This window comes from Raphanus sativus, chromosome 4 (assembly GCF_000801105.2).
Source record: "Raphanus sativus cultivar WK10039 chromosome 4, ASM80110v3, whole genome shotgun sequence".
Lineage (NCBI taxonomy): Eukaryota > Viridiplantae > Streptophyta > Magnoliopsida > Brassicales > Brassicaceae > Raphanus > Raphanus sativus.
The window spans coordinates 23,573,293-23,590,834 of NC_079514.1; the positions used below are offsets into that span (position 1 = coordinate 23,573,293).

Here is a 17,542-nt window from a genome sequence, read left to right on the forward strand (position 1 = left end):
TTTAGTACTTAGGGATCGAATCACGAGGAGCTAGGGAACCAATTAAATAAAATCTACTAATCAATCCTAGGCAAGGTTGGTTTATATGATAGAAATAAAAATAACAATTCCTAAAATGGAGCAAGGCAGTTGCTCTAACTAACAATATGAAGGGTTGTTTAAATGGGATAAAGAGTGCAAGACATAGGGTTTCTATTCAGGAATGGAGATTATAATCTCTATAAATGCTTTAACAAGTTGCTTGCATGATACTATAGATCTCAGCCGCTTAAATATGTGAATGAATCACTGGTTAAAATATCTAGATCTCTGGCCACACCTTTCGCATGATGACACAGAAAAGAGGTCTCGATATCCTTTTGAGTATCAAGCGATACACCTTTCGCGGCGCCGATCGATTCACCAGTCGGGTTATCGATCGACGGCTTCTAGATCTGCCTAGGCGCGAACCGAATATGACCCAAGTCTCAAGGAGGAACTGTCGTTCTTCTCAACGGGAAACAGGCATCGCTCAAATGGATAATTCAAGATAATCTAAGATCCTAGTGATTATGTTCTAGTTAGCTAATCCTAAAACAAGCATAGGGTACAATCCATTTGATGAGTATCACAACTTAGCAATTATAGTTTGGGGCTAATCCCACAAACCTATTTAAACCCTAGATCTAACAAGTAGACTACTCAGACATAGCTAGAAATTCATAACAATAGATAGATGAAAGAATTGCATAGATAGAATAAAGTAGAAATACAAAAGGAGATGAGAAATCTCTCCAATCTCTCTCAAACAAATAAAACTCTAGTCTCTCTCTCACACTCTCTGCTTTGGTTGTTAAAGCTTCAAGCTTCAAAGGTTTCAAAACTTGCCGTCAAAAATACTTAGCAGGAGTATTTAAGCATTTCCATTAGGTTAAAAACTCGTCAGGGGCAATCTCGTAATTTGGTGAAGTCTTGGTGAAGTAGTCGGCTAAACCATTTCGTCCTCGATATCGATCGACAACACTGAATGTGTATCGATCGATTATAATCTTCTGTACTACGGATCTTCTCAGCTACATCGATCGACAACTCAGGATGAGTATCGATCGATTATAATCGCAATGTTGACTTCCGACTTAGTCTTGAATGGTCAACTCGGGTGTATCATCTCTTGTACTCCAAAATACTCCAAAAACATCACTTTCTCACAAAATGCTCCTGAACCTGAAAACATACCTAACAGGCTAGAAAACAGATTAAATATATAGTAAAATACTAGTATACCATGGTTAAAAACGGGTAAAATCCATGGTATATCAACTCCCCAGACTTACTCCTTTGCTTGTCCTCAAGCAAAACAGTAGTCTTTGGAAAAGGTTTGGAAATAGCAGGAACTCAAAGATTCAATATATTGAAGTCATCACTCTATGGGTTTGCAATTCATGTCTAACATCCTAATCACAGAAGTTCATCATGCCTTATCCTAGCTTAGCAACCAAACTCATCTAGTCAACAACTTAGCAATTCTCATCTGACATTCCCTCTACTAACCTCATTTCTTAACATAAAATAAAGTGCAGGCTTTACCTTGGAGTATCGATCAAAAGAACACATGGATTCAACTCAAACAAGTATCTGAACACAGGTAGTCTTCTCTGATCCCTTTCTCCCCTCTTCTCTCTTCACTGAATCTCTTATTAGTTTCAATTTCAACAGGTTTCGATGCCACATAGGTCATCTAGTCCATCTCATTGACATTTGCATTGTAACTCATACATTTTTGACAAAGTGTAGCGAATAATGGGTCGCAGGGATCACTCCTACCCCTCGTTTCCACAATGTGTGATCATCCTTGAGATTTAGAATACTGGGGTCGCAGGAGACACTCCTACCCCTCTGCTTCTCAAGAAATCATTTCAATCTTTTATAACATAAACTTAGATCTCGAGAGATGCCGAAGAGAGAGAAGGAAGGGAACCAGAAACACACAGACTTTTTACCTTCCAGACTTGTAAGAGGATTCCGATCCAGTGATATCAAGCCCAAGACAAGCAAATAAGTCAGTATTAGTGTTGGAGGTCAGCTTTGGTTCCTTCAAACAATCTTAGCTAGTGAATATAGATAGCAAGTTGATCCACTTTAGCATCTTTAGTACTATCTGCAATCAGTAATCTAGAATGGTGCTAAAGAGTGGTCAGACAATCAAATATAAATCCATATCAATGTTCCTATTTAATACTTATGCGAAAAATAATTTTGAAAAAACATTTAATAAAAACCAAAATAAAAACACATATTAGTAAACTCCCCCAGACTTAAATTACACTGTCCAGTGTAACACCCGGTGGTGAGGTAAATAAAATAAACATAATTAATAAATATAACAAGTTAGAATGAATAAACCTGATCGACAAGATGTCGATCGATTCGTAGTGGTATACGTCGATCGTTAGTAATGGTCGTGTGGTGTCGAGCGATATGAATGGTGAATGTCGGTCGATGGAATTATCATTCTACTTGGATCTAATAAAAACTGCAAAATAAATTCGAAAAAAAATAAAAGCAAAAAGAAAATAAAATAAATAAAATAAGAAAAAGAAAACCTAATAGTGGGTTGCCTCCCACTCAGCGCTTGGTTATAGTCATTTAGCTTGACTGTGGTAGGTGAGTGACTCATGGGGTGCAGTGGGGGTTTTGTTTGCTGGTGGGCAAACACTTCCCTCATCATTTGGACTCAGCAGCAGTGAAGCTTCTTGTGGCATCACCTGATCTTGTCCATCTAGGAGATATCTTTGCTAAATCGGCTTTGATGACTTGCAACCTTCTGACCAAATCTTCTGTGTCTAACTGATGCTGATAGAAGTCAAATCTAGAATGCTCAGGTAGTTCTGCATGTTGGTCTTTCGCGTGCTGGTCCTGAATCTGTTGATCCTGATCTGCCAAAGCTGCAGTATCGATCGATGCTACAATTGGTATTCGGTCGCTTCGCTGGGATCGCTGTCGATCGACTCCGTGTCAGCTGTGTCGATCGATTCTGAACGTTGGCCTTGGTACTCAAGATTGCTCTGCATAGTGCGTATCTCATTCTTCAAGGACCAGTAGCTCTGCAAGGTTGGTCACTCTTTCATTGAGAGTCTCTTCAATGTTATCACTTCTTTCGATGAGTCTTTCCTCCATAGATTCATAGTTTCGTAAAGCTGATGTTTGATATCATCAACTTCTGCTGCAGTGCATACTCTCTTCGCTGGTGGTGGCTCGCTGTCGATCGATATTGGTCTAGGCCTGTCGATCGATGCTTCGTTGCTGTCACGAAGATCAATATAAGCTTGAACAATGCTCATGTCTCTTTCTAGCTTGTCCAGCTGTTGTGACATTGTGTGTTGCATCGCAGGATAGGAGAACTGAAAATTTCATGCTTCCTTACATACGCTTTCATCCTATCTTCCAGTTCTGCGAACCTTTTGTCGATCGATGATGAAGTATATGTGTCGATCGATGAAAAAGTAGCATTCTTAAGCTCGGTCATTCTGGCGAATTGTGTCCAACTCTTTCTGTAGAAGATCGATCCTCTTGCTTAACCATTCGACATTGTTGTTGAGAGGGCTGTAGACGTCTCCAATCCGTGTATTGATGTAAGCAACCTCCCATTCATCTTTCTTAGGTGATGAACATTCTGGTCGGTCCATGGATGTAGTCTTGCCGATGTCGATCGATGGTACATGTACTCTGTCGGTCGATACTGGTGGCGTAGCCTCTTTCTCAAGCATGGTCAATATGTTTCCAAGCTCCACTCTTATCTCAGCCATATCATTCTGGAAGTCCTTGTAACTGACATCCAAAGGCTGGAAAGTGTCTTCCACCAATGTGTGCATGTTTGCCTCAAGGTGCGCCTGAGCTCTCCATACATCAGTCACCATATCATCCACCTCCTCTCTACTGTAGGGCACTGGTGGTGGTGTGTATGCATGGTAAGGGCGTGTGTGTATTGGAAGTCGTAAGCAACCTTTGTGAAAAAGGGATGCTCTATCCAAAAGTCTCTTTACTTGCTCCTTGGTAACATGGATGATCTCACCATCAACTCCTCTAGCATAGCCAAACTCATCTCTGTAGACACCATATTCATCCTTAGCTTCCCACTTGAATCTCCTGGATCCATCAGTATTGAAGGCACGTCGTCCAAACTCCAATCGTCTGTCGGGCGATCGGACTCTTGGTCTGTCGATCGATCTGGGATATCCGCCATCGATCGACGGTGTTGAAACGATGTCGATCGATGTGTGAATGTCGAGGTTGACCGAAGTGTGGAGGAACTGTGTCCTCCCTCGTGTTGGTGTTGTGGTTGTCCTGGACGTGATGTAGGATGTCTGGATGGCTATGTTGCTGTGTGAACAGGTTTTCTGGTCCATTAGCAACTTGGAGGATGTCTGCTATGTCCTCTCTTGTTATGTGCAGACTCTTCCATCCATAGCTCTTGCATAGCCATCTGTGTCCCTGAAAATTCCAAATTCATCAGGTGTTAGTGAAACGTTCCTGATATCATAAGGTTCATGAGATCTCGGTTGAGCTCTGTTGAAGGTGTCGATCGATGGGTGTGTGTGTGGTGGCGATCGATGGTGCACGTCTAGCTGCACAGTTGGATCGATTGAACATGTTGTTGCAGTCTTCCATTGATAAATCTCTGAATGCTGGAAGCTGATGGGTAGAAGGTGAAAAGTTTTGAATTTTCGTGGCTTGAGTTGTCAACCTTTTATACCCATGTGTTGCCCTAATCGGTGAAATTCTGATTTTGTCCTTTAAGTCGTCCGGGTTAATATCGATCGATATTATACTGGCAATGTCGATCGATGGACGATGTCGTTTTGCTGGATGAAGTAGATAATCGATCGATGGTGGGCGTTTGATGTCGATCGATTTTGGGAATCGAATTGCAAATCTGTCATTCTCCAAGTAATTTTCCCAAGCTCTCTCTTCCCAATAGTCTGCATCATGTTCTTCACTGTGGTCTCCACTGTGGGAAGAGGTGGCTATGTCTACTGCAAAACTCATGAAATCCGCTATCCGCCCAACTCCTTACTGAGTAATCATCTTCCTTTCGGTTGGGTAGGATGTCGAAATTCGAGTAGCAATGATCTGGTAGATCGAGTTCATCATCTGGTGGGTCTCTGTCGATCGATGATCCATAGTTGTTGTCGATCTCCTCTGACTTGCAAGTGTCGATCGATGACGTCAAAGTACTGTCGATCGATCCCGAGTACTTTGTCTCGTACTCGACTTCACAATGACAAACTGCGATGATACCAGTATCATCTTCCTTTACCACTAATTTGACTGGTGGTTTGCCAAGCTTGACAGGGTCGTAGTGGATATCTGGATCTATCATAGTCAAGCACATCCTGTTGGTGTTCATGTCACATATGGCTCCTACTATAGCCATAAATGCTCTTCCAAGTAAGAGGGAAGAGTTCCAATTTAGCTTGATGTCTAGGACATGAAAATCCACAGGGACGATAGCATCACCAATATGTACCTCCAGGTCTTTGACAAAGCCTCCAAAGTTTCTCTGAGAGTAATCCACGAAAGTAAAGATCTCTGGTGAAGGCTCTACTTGCAGGCCCAGATGGTCTGCCATGACCTTTGGTAAGATGCTGACTGATGAACCAGTGTCACATAGTGCATGAGGAAATTCAATCCCTTGTACCACACAGGGTATTGCAAACTTCCCAGGATCACTCTTCTTTAGCAAAGTAATCCTTTTCCTCATCTCTTCTCTGACATTGTCAAACCTTCTCCTAATGTCAGTTTCAGTCTCCCTTGTTTCTCTGAAGAACATCCACAATCTCTTTGTGAAATAAACCTCCTCAAAAGGTTTCTCTGGTGGGATTCCGATAACTCTCTTAGTGAAACCATCAATCTCCTTTTCATTAGCTTCCCCTTAAGGTTCTTAGGAATCTTCTCCTTTCTACTCCTTAACCTTCTTCCTTCAGTTTCCTCTGATGCAGGTGTAGTGTCTGAAAGGTTACCAGTTATTTCGGTAGGGTTAGCTTGTGGTTTCGGTGTGGGTCTGAGTGCATTGATTCGGTTGCTGTCTATCGATGGTAGTTGCACTCGGTATGTGAGAGGTGCGTGTCGATCGATAGGTGGAGAATAGGGTCGACGATACGTTTCTCTTCTTTGTGTCGATCGATGAGTGGCTCGTCTCGTCGGTCGATATCTTCGTAGGTGTGGGTGGGTGGGTATGGATGAGAAGCCGTGAATTCAGCATGTGTCAATATCCTAACCGTGTTGCAATCTGCGTCGTATCAGAAAAGACATCGTTGATGTCGATCGATGTGGACTAGTTGGTATCGATCGACACCATTGTGATATACCAGACTTAGTGAACTTTCCACTTCAAAGTCTTCTTCTTGTAGCTTCTCCTGTTTCACCACTTGCCAGAAATCATCATCTATGATAGCATTGACGTGGTGTTTCATATTTCCTTCCCCTACTTCCTTAGAAGTTCCAATCCTTCTGATAGAGTCTTCAGTCTGGACAATCTGTGTCTCAAGTTTCTTAACTTGAGTGCAGATGGTGTCTATCCTCGTGGTCAGATTGTTGAAGACAGAATCAATCTTCCCATTGAAGTCTACTGTAAGCTTCTGCTGACCTTCTAGAACTCTATCAATCATGGCATCAAACTTACTCTCCTGGGTGGGTGGTGTGGTTTTTGTAAGCTGAGTTGCCGTAGTTCCTTGTGTTGGTGAAGGGTTTCTGATACTGTGAACTTTGGTTGTAGTTACTCTTCTGACCACTGCCAAAAAAGTTTATGTTTCCACTCTGGTTTCCATATCTCTGAAATCCAGTACCTCCAATGTAGTTCACATCTTCCTCTGTATCATCTTCTCTAGCCTCTCCTTCTTCAGCTGAGCAGACTGGCTGCCCCAGAAATGCATTTAAAGCATCTATCTTGGCTCTGACTTCATTCATCTGGTCTTCCCCGATGGCTGCAACAGATTTCTTCTTGTCAGAGTCAGTGTTCTTGGTGCTGCTGCTGTTGGCTAGGTTCTCAATAAGTCTCACAGCCTCTATTGGATTCCTAGTGTTGAAGTTCCCCTCACTAGCAGTATCAAGAGCCATCTGATACCTTAAGGCGATACCTCTGTAGAAAGTGCTTAACAGCTGCACTTCATTGAATCCATGGTGTGGACAGTCTCGCTGGAAGAACTTGAATTTGATCCACGCGTCTTTAAAAGTCTCACTAGGCTTCTGTGCGAAAGTGGCGATTTTGCTTCTTAAGTCTTCAGCGCGTGCCTCATCAAAGAAATTACGCAGGAAGGCGTTTTTGATGTCGGCCCAGGATGTCAGTGATCCTGTAGGTAGCTGCTTGAGCCAGTGCGAAGCTTCTCCAATCAGTGAGTATTTGAAGAGCTTGCAGAGTAGGTAGTCCTCGGGACTCCATCCATACGAATAGCAGCGATAAGATCCTCGAACCTCTCCAGATGGTCCATAGGATGCTCGTGTGATTGCCTAGAATAAGGTATCTGAGACACGAGAGAGTAGTACTGAGGCTTGAGCTCGAAGTTCGGCTTCTGAATCTCTGGAAGTCGAATAGCTGATATGTTGGTGTAGTACTCGTCTGGACGGTTATAGTCTGCCAACGATCGTGTTTGAGTTTCTCCTGTAGCCTCAGCTTCAGGTTCAGGGATTATGTTTCCCTGTGCATCTAGTTTCTGACCTGTTGCATTACGCAGATGACCATCTTGGTCATACAGGTTTCCATTCTCGCCCTGCGTGAGAATGACAATCGCGACCATGCTTCGCGGAGTAGTGTCGATCGATATACGGTTAGAAGTATCGAACGATGCGGATCGGCGAACGGTATCGGTCGACGGTGCTGTCTGAATGTCGGTCGACTGTTGAACGTGAGTATCAGTCGACGGTAATGCGGTTCTGTCGATCGATGCGGAGCATAGGTCTTTGCGGATTGAGCGTTCCAAGTGTGCAGGATCCTCTGAGAATAATAGTTGATTTCCCCTGTTGCTTCTGGTACTGCTGGGCATGTACCTGAAAATACAAGAAAAATTTAAAATAAGAAAGGGGGTAAAAGAAAAACCTAAGAATAATAAGATTAAATTTAATGGCGATCAAAACTCCCCGGCAACGGCGCCAAATTTGATAGTGCTCAAATTACCCAGTAGAGCTTACTCTCTCAAATAAGAGGTACAACTGTAGTACGTAGGGATCGAATCACGACGAGCTAGGGAACCAATTAAATAAAATCTACTAATCAATCATAGGCAAGGTTGGTTTATATGATAGAAATGAAAATAACAATTCCTAAAATGAGCAAGGCAGTTGCTCTAACTAACAATATGAATGGTTGTTTAAATGGGATAAAAAGTGCTAGACATAGGGTTTCTATTCAGGAATGGAGATTATAATCTCTATAAATGCTTTAACAAGTTGCTTGCATGATATTATAGATCTCAGACGCATAACATATGTGAATGAATCACTGGTTAAAATATCTAGATCTCTGGCCACACCTTTCGCATGATGACACAGAAAAAGAGTCGGTCGATATCCTTTTGAGATTCGAGCGATACACCTTTGGCGGCGCCGATCGATTCACCAGTCGGGTTATCGATCGACGACCTCTAGATCTGCCTAGGCGCGAACCGAATATGACCGCAAGGTCTCAAGGAGGAACTGTCGTTCTTCTCAACGGGAAACAGGCATCGCTCAAATGGATAATTCAAGATAATCTAAGATCCTAGTGATCTATGTTCTAGTTAGCTAATCTAAAACAAGCATAGGGTACAATCCATTTGATGAGTATCACAACTTAGCAATTATAGTTTGGGGCTAATCCCACAAACCTATTTAAACCCTAGATCTAACAAGTAGACTACTCAGACATAGCTAGACAATTCATAACAATAGATAGATGAAAGAATTGCATAGATAGAATAAAGTAGAAATACAAAAGGAGATGAGAAATCTCTACAATCTCTCTCAAACAAATAAAACTCTAGTCTCTCTCTCTCACACTCTCTGCTTTGAGGGTTGTTAAAAGCTTCAAGCCTCAAAGGTTTCAAAACTTGCCGTCAAAAATACTTAGCAGGAGTATTTAAGCATTTCCATTAGGTTAAAAACTCATCAGGGGCAATCTCGTAATTTGGTGAAGTCTTGGTGAAGTAGTCGGCTAAACCATTTCGTCCTCGATATCGATCGACAACACTGAATGTGTATCGATCGATTATAATCTTCTAGTATTCGGATCTTCTCGGTTACATCGATCGACAACTCAGAATGAGTATCGATCGATTATAATCGCAATGTTGACTTCCGACTTAGTCTTGAATGGTCAACTCGGGTGTATCATCTCTTGTACTCCAAAATACTCCAAAAACATCACTTTCTCACAAAATGCTCCTGAACCTGAAAACATACCTAACAGGCTAGAAAACAGATTAAATATATAGTAAAACACTAGTATACCATGGTTAAAAACGGGTAAAATCCATGGTATATCAGTAAGTGAACTGATCGGACCTGTTCTCTAAAGCTTGCAATCGATCCTCATCCCAACGACAGTTAGGTGGTGAGATCGATCTGCAAAGCGGTCACTGCCACGACAGTGGAGTGTTCCAGCTGAGTGATCCGAGTTCTAGAAAGCACTTCATCGCGCTTGAATAATTGTTTGGCTCCAATTCAACACCCAATGAAATACCCTAGGCTAGCTCTTGTTTAATTGAATCAATCTCGTGTTTTATTTGCTTGTTAACTATCGTCACCTTATAACCAAATTCATATCTTCTTCTTAGCTTGATTTCGGAACTTATAGAACTAGAGTGTAGACTGGTCCTCTGGATTTGAATCTCAAGTACTACAATTGCAACTGTTACCTTGGCAGTAGCAAGGATTCATTTTTAGTGTATCAGCCACGACGACTAAAGCCCCCTGGTCAAAAGGTTTCGATAAGAACAAACATTGTTCTTATCACGATCGAGAAGGGCACTCAACTGATGAATGTTGGGACCTCCAACAACAGCTGTCAGCTAAATTCGCAGCCGGAGAAATAAAGGGCATGGACCTCAAAAAGCCACCGCCCTATCAGAAAAGAGGTCCCAGAGATACCTCTCCAAAACGCGAAAGGTCACCCGAGAAGGAGATAGATTCGCCACCTCCAGCTCCCAAGAAAAGAGTCGATATGATTCTTGGAAAATTCCCCCAAGGAAAAAGCCTACAAATCGAGGCTCTCTTGAGCAAACCGTCACCTCAATCGAGCCCCGACTCGAGGGTGGACTGTATCCTTGGAGGATCCGATATGTGTCAAGACTCCGTCAATTCTATTAAAAATCACGTGCGGAAGGCTGTGTCCAACACTAGACCTAAGCCTCCCAACCCTGAGTCCAACACTAAATTTTCTTTCTGGGAAAGTGAGACGTCAGACCTTGACATGCCTCACGATGACGCCCTGATAGTCACCCTGAACATCGCAGGGTACGAGGTGCCTAAGCTTATGATAGACACAGGAAGCTCTGTCGACCTTATTTTCTACAACACCCTGAAAGGGATGGAAATAGACGACTACGAAATTATTGGCCAGAAAGCTAATCTCGTAGGCTTTTCCGGAGAAACAGCTACCTCATTGGGAACTATCAAACTCCCAATCATAGCTGGCGGAATAATGAAAATGACCAATTTAGTTGTCATCGACAGGCCTTCCCCGTTCCATGCGATCCTAGGAAGACCCTGGATCCATAAGATGAAAGCAGTAGCCTCAACTTATCATCAATGCGTGAAATTCCCAACACCTGAAGGGATAACTACCGTACATGGTAGCCAGAAGATCTCCAGGATCTGTTACCTGGGCGGATTCGAAATCCTCAAAAAATCGCCCCAATAGCAATTACAGATCCAGGAGGGTCGTGAGATGCAACAAAATATTCGAGGTCCCCCTAGGAACCTCACCGAGAAAGTCTGCATCGATGACTCAAATCCTGAAAGACAGGTGAGCATCGGCTCTGAGCTATCTCTTGAGACTAAAAAGGAGCTCATTGACTTCCTAAAAAGCAACGTCAAAACCTTTGCATGGACCACCAACGACATGAAGGGTATATATCCGAATGTCACCCCCATAAACTGAAAGTAGACCCCACTTTCAAACTAATCAAACAAAAGCGTCGCAAGCTGGGCCTCGAAAAGGCTCAAGCTGTTAACGACGAAGTTGACCGACTTACGAAAGCTGGGTCCATTCGAGAGGTGCACTACCCTGACTGGTTAGCTAACCCGGTAGTTGTAAAAAATAAAAACGAGAAATGGAGAATATGTGTAGATTTCACTGACCTAAACAAGGCTTGTCCCAAAGACAGTTTCCTGTTCCCTCACATCGACCGCCTGGTCGAAGCAATAGCTGGCCACCGACTCTTGTCCTTCATGGATGCCTTTTCAGGGTACAATCAAATCATGATGGATCCTGAAGACCAAGAAAAAATGGCATTCATAACCGAACGAGGAACCTATTGTTACAAGGTTATGCCATTCGGGTTGAAGAACGCAGGGGCCACTTACCAGAGGCTAGTGAATAAGATGTTCGCTGGACAACTCGGAAAAACTATGGAGGTCTATATTGACGATATGTTAGTCAAGTCCTCAGCTGGGGAAGACCATATCTCCCACTTAAGGGAATGCTTCGATATCCTTAACAAATACGATATGAAGCTCAATCCCGCTAAATGTACCTTCGGGTACCCTCGGGCGAGTTCCTCGGATACCTGGTAACTGAAAGAGGCATTGAGGCTAACCCGCAGCAGATAGCGACCTTCCTGGAAATGCCGTCACCTAAGACAACCAGAGAGGTACAGAGATTGACTGGACGAATCGCAGCATTAAATCGATTCATATCCAGGTCCACCGATAAGTGCCTCCCGTTCTATAAACTTCTAAAAAATAATAAGAAGTTCTTATGGGACGAGAAATGTGAAGAAGCCTTCAAGCAATTGAAAGCTTACCTCTCCGAACCTCCGATCCTGTCTAAGCCAGTAATAGGAGAGCCACTGTATCTGTACCTCGCCGTATCAACCGATGCGGTTAGCGGCGTGCTGGTACGAGAAGAACAAAATGAACAGAGACCTGTCTATTACACCAGCAAGAGTTTGATAGACGCCGAAACAAGGTACCCTACTATGGAAAAATTAGCGCTAGCGGTCGTAACAGCTGCCAGGAAATTACGACCCTACTTCTAATCGCACTCGATCGTCGTAATGACTTCACAACCATTACGAATGATATAGCACAGTCCCAGCCAATCAGGACGATTGGCTAAATGGGCCATAGAGCTCAGTGAATATGACATCGAGTACAGACCTCGAGCAGCAGCAAAGGCTCAGGTCCTTGCCGGTTTTGTCATTGAGCTAGCATCTGAGCAATTAGATCGGAAATGGAAGCTCGGAAGTGGAGCTTGTATGTCGACGGAGCCTCATCAAAACAAGGTTCCGGTGTCGGACTAAGGCTGACTTCATCAGCTGGAGAAACCATCGAGCTGTCCTACAGGCTCAGATTCAGTGCCTCAAACAATGAGGCTGAATATGAAGCACTAATCGCAGGGTTAAAACTCGCCCTAAGCCTCGGAATTCGAGAGCTAAACGCTTATAGTGATTCACAGCTAGTAGCTAGCCAGTTTCACGGAGAATACGAAACGAGGGACGAAAGAATGGGGGCATATCTCGAAGTCGTCCAGAACCTCACTAGGCAGTTCGGCAAATTCGAGCTAACAAGGATCCCACGAGGAGAGAACTCCTCAGCAGACGCGTTGGCTGCTTTAGCCTCCACATCAAACCCTCTCGTAAAACGGATTATACCCGTGGAAGGAATCAAAAAGCCAAGTATCGACATAGCTACTAAAGCTGAGATAAACAGCAAACCAAAAGAGCAAACAGAGGGTAACTACCCTGAAACGGTAGCTACCCAAGTTTTCACAACATTCTGGTTCCCAAAAACCAAAATACGCAGCTCTAAAAAGCATACCTCTGGGAACACGATCCAAAACACGGAGAACAACGACAAAAACGAAGGTATTCCCCGAAATCCAGACTCCCTGGAGTCAAATCCTACGAATACCTCCGGGGCACCATCCAGACCTCGGACTCACTCGTCTGTAAAGTCAAAACTAGAAGCCGCTCCGCTCTTGAAAACTCATCTGGGGGCACCATCCAGACCCCGGAGAACAACGAGGAAATTGGAGATATTCCTCAGAATTCAGATTCCCTGGAGCCTAATCTTACGAATATCTCCGGGGGCACCACGACACCAGGTCCCGAACAGGAACTTCCCTCGTCTCTTCAATTGTAGGGAGAGAGGACTGGAGAATACCAATCATGCAATACATTCTAGAGGGAAAAACTCCACCCAATAAATGGGAGGCTCGAAAACTCAAAGCATTAAGCGCGAGATACTGCATAATCAATTCTGCCCTCTACAAACGAAGCGTCTCCGGACCTTACCTAAAATGCGTCCATGGCCTCGTTGCTATGAAACTCATGAAGGAAATGCACGACGGCTCCCGTGGAAACCACGCCGATGGCAGAGCTCTAGCTATCCGAATCAAAAGACAGGGCTATTTCTGGCCTACCATTATTGCAGACTGTGAGGTCTACTCTTCCTCATGCGACAAATGCCAGAGACATGCACCGATTATACACCAACCTGCGGAAAAGCTATCCAACATATCCGCTCCTTACCCATTTATGAGGTGGTCCATGGACATCGTAGGACCACTAGTAGCGTCAGCAAGTGGAAAGAAGAAGCTACGCTTCCTCTTAGTCCTAACAGACTATTTCACAAAGTGGATTGAGGCTGAAGCTTTCCAACAGGTAACCAGATTCGAAGTCGAACGATTTTTGTGGAAAGACATCGTGTGCAGGCACGGTGTCCCATAAAATCGTGACTGATAATGGAGGACAATTCATATCTCACGACTTCAAAATTTTTTGTGACAAATGGAATATCCGCCTTACCTTTTCAACACCTCGACGCCCTCAAGGAAACGGCCAGGCGGAGGCTGCTAATAAGTCAATATTAGCAAAACCTTAAGAAACGCCTCGGAACCCAGAAGGAACTCTGGTCAGAAAAGTTACCTGAAGTACTATGGGCATGTCGAACCACCCCACGAAAGGCTACAGAGGAAACCCCTTTCTTCTTAGCCTGCGGGATGGAAGCTGTCGTCCCAGCCGAAACCACTGTTGGTAGCCTCTGCCGGGAACCCTGTACGTCCGATCCTGCAGCTAATGACCAGCTCCTGACGGACAGCCTCGATCTAATCGAGGAAAGACGAGACCGAGCCCTGCTTCGTATTCAAAACTACCAGCAAGCAATGGCACGACATTACAACTCCAAAGTCAGGCCCCGACAGTTCGCTGTAGGTGACCTAGTACTTAGAAAGGTTTTCGAAGGAACCAAGGAGCCAGACGCTGGGAAGTTAGGAACCAATTGGGAAGGTCCTTACCGGATTATCCACGTGGTACGACCTGGCGTCTACAAGCTCCAGAAGGTGCGAACCGGGGTACCTGAAATCCGATCATGGAACGCCAGGAACCTCAAGAGATACTATCATTAGGTAACTAAATTCCTTGAACTACATTAGGCTTGATCCCTTGACTGGGTACGTAGGCAACTTCGTCATGAGTGCAGCCCCAACATCATTTCAACATTATGTTCACTATGACCAAAGGGGGCATATGTTTGATTAAAGTCACATAGCCCAAGCAGCAATTGTATGATCATTTCAGCACTATGTACTCTATTATCAATAAAACAATTGTCTTTTGTATCTCAAATTCTCAAAAGGTCTTAAAATCCTTCTTAAAATCTTCAGTAATCTTGGAGGTCCTAAAATCCTTCAAAGCATATTCATAATTCGCAAATCTAAACCTAAGGTCTTGAAACCCTTAGTAACTAGGAAGGTCTTAAAATCCTATAAATGAATTCAGGTTCCCACGAACTCAAACCTAAGGTCCTAAAATCCTTAGTAACTAAAAAGGTCTTAAAACCCTTAACAAATTTAAGAAAGTTTCAAAATCTCCCAAAACGAATTCAGGTTCCCATGAACCACTCTCAAAAGAAAACCGCATATTAAACTCAGGTTCCTACAAATCTTGAGCTAATTTCAAAATGTCAGGAACTCCTTTTAAAGGAACCTCAGAACCGGATATACTCGAAATTCTGGAGACCTGTTACTGTAAAAATCCGAAACCTAATTCTGAGAAGTCAGTGAACCTCGTATTTAGTGATCGCAATACATTTCCAATCAAAACTCTTACTTAACAAAGTTCGAATTCATCCAAGAAATGATTAAGACAAGTCAAATGACTTAGAACGAAAATCAAATAAAACTGAGACTTAATGGTTTAAAAGCCTCCTCAGGCTAACAAAGGTTCACAAGATCCTAATGCAAACAAAGGTTTAAAAGCCTCCTCATGCTATAAGTCTTAGAAGCAAACGAAATGAAAGCCCGTTGGGCAGAAATCCTAAAAAACACACCAAAAGCACACGAAAGAGCCTCGGCTCTTAACCTTCCTTATCACCAGAACTCTTCTCAACATACTTATCTGCCTCGACTGGTTCATTCTCCTTGTCAGGAACTTCTTCCTCCATCTCCTTATCGTCATCTCCCGGGGTGGTTTCGACTGGGGCTGAGTAAGAACCCACCAAACCTAAGTTAGAACCATACTCTCCAGAAAATGACGGATTAAACATGTTGATCTCGAAAGTACCTGAGCTCTCGGAGAATTGAGGAAGAGGGAGCTTGCTGATCGAGAAATCTGAGACTTGAACCTTTTCGTACGCAGCAGCCGCTTCCGGCATCAGAGCCATCAAACGATTGTACTCTTCTTCAGCACTCTTGATCTCGTTGTTCAGCATATCTTTCAGGAGCTCGGTATTTGCCTGAAGCTCCTGAGCGTAAATCTGAAGGTCAACCTCATCCTTCTTCTTGGAGAACTTCTCCTTGACGGAAGCTAAGATCTTGTTATAAGCTTCAGCTACCTCCCTCTTTCCTCTCCTAACGGCTAGCTTGACCTCGACTTCCTTGTTCCTCAGGTTGTCTTGAGATGAAGTAATCAGCTCCCTGACCTGATACTCAGCTATCTTCCGAGCAGAATCCAACTCAGCAATCTTCCTACCCTTCACCTGGATATCGATCGCTTGACTCTCGATCTTCCCTTGCTGAATGTCGGCCTTGGAACCAAGTCTCTCGACCTCGGCTTGAAGTTCAGAGACCTGAACCCGAGCCTGATCAAGCTCCATCTTGGTAGCTTTGACTAGCTCAGTAACCTGAGCTAATTCTCCAGCATTGGGGGCATTGTGCATAGCATCCTCAAATTTCAATTGAGCCATGTTAACAGCTCCAGCCAGCTGCAGAACGATGGAAACAACCAAACGATAAATAAATTTCTAAATACGTAAAGAGGAATTTTAAAATTCCATACCTGACCCATGAAATGAGCTATCTCAGCGTACTCATCTCAGTTAGTCAGGTTGTTGATCGAGGGGAGGGAGCATCCATTTCTCTTCATGTGCCTCATCAACGTCGCTAAACCCCATGAGTCGTCTAAGATCGACCCAGGCTTTGAATGAGTGAAACTCCAACCAACGGTACCTCCTCTGGAAGACGAGGAGGAAGACCTAGAAAGTCTGTCAACCTGATCGGTTCTGGACCTCTTATTCCTCGGGGGCTCAATCTCAGGAGGATCTTTGGCAACTTGGACCTCAGCTTCCACCATCGGAGCATCAGAATGAGGAGCAACATCTTGAACCTGAGGCTCAGTAGGAGTGACGTCCTTGACAGGGTTGGAAGTGCCCTCATCAAAAACATCCTTCACGGAACTGAGGAAAGATCCTCCCTGACTCTTGTCACTCCCACGAGAAGTATCGGCTGCTTTGGATGGTCTACCTATGGAACGGAACGACGGCTTAAGAGGCATTCTGCTTGGTTGAGTCTTCTCGGTTTCAGAGGTGCTAGCTTCCGTCGAGATTGATACCACCGAGTTACCTTCAGAAACTTAAAAAAAAAAGTCATGTTAGGTTACATGTATTGGGAACCTAACCTAAACATGAAAGACAGAAAAATAATTACCTTTTAGATCCGCGACAGAAACAGGATCCAGAAAGGAAGCGTTGTATCGTTCTGGAACCTAGCTGAACCTATTCGTGAAGTAGTAAAGGAAGCCTAGGTACAAGGGCTATGCTGCAGCTTCCGGAAAAGAGCTCTGGTGCGTTTACCGGAAAGTTTACGAGGATCCGCAATATCTACAAGTAAAACCAGAAGTGGAAACTCCGGTTTCTCCAGAACGTTCTTTTGGATCACTCATAATGAGGAAAGGAAAAGAAAAATCGAATAGATAGGAAAAGGAAGAAGGGAAACTGAACTAGAAAATCGAAAGCTCTGAGAAAATTGCAGAGGAATGGAGACGAACGAAGATAAAAAAATAATAATGAACGCAGTAAAATAAAAAGGAGAGAGGGGAAGTTACCTTGGAAACTGAATCGAGGCGTGGAGAAGATGGGGATAGTGGCAGTTAAT

General features: G+C 43.7%; 1 protein-coding gene and 1 non-coding gene across 2 annotated transcripts; one reads left to right on the top strand and one right to left on the bottom strand.

The window, feature by feature from the left end:
* Positions 1-7,150: 7,150 nt before the first annotated feature.
* LOC130512161 (small nucleolar RNA R71) lies at positions 7,151-7,258 on the top strand. Its single transcript, XR_008945721.1, has one exon. It is a non-coding gene; the product is annotated as a small nucleolar RNA R71 (small nucleolar RNA).
* An 8,270-nt stretch (positions 7,259-15,528) lies between these two features.
* LOC108831644 (uncharacterized) lies at positions 15,529-16,356 on the bottom strand. The gene is made up of 2 exons (XM_018605161.1): positions 15,771-16,356; positions 15,529-15,653 (listed from the first exon to the last, which is right to left on the bottom strand). The coding sequence occupies exons 1-2, from the start codon at positions 16,354-16,356 to the stop codon at positions 15,529-15,531; spliced, it is 711 nt and encodes a 236-aa protein (XP_018460663.1).
* Between the last annotated feature and the right edge of the window lie 1,186 nt (positions 16,357-17,542).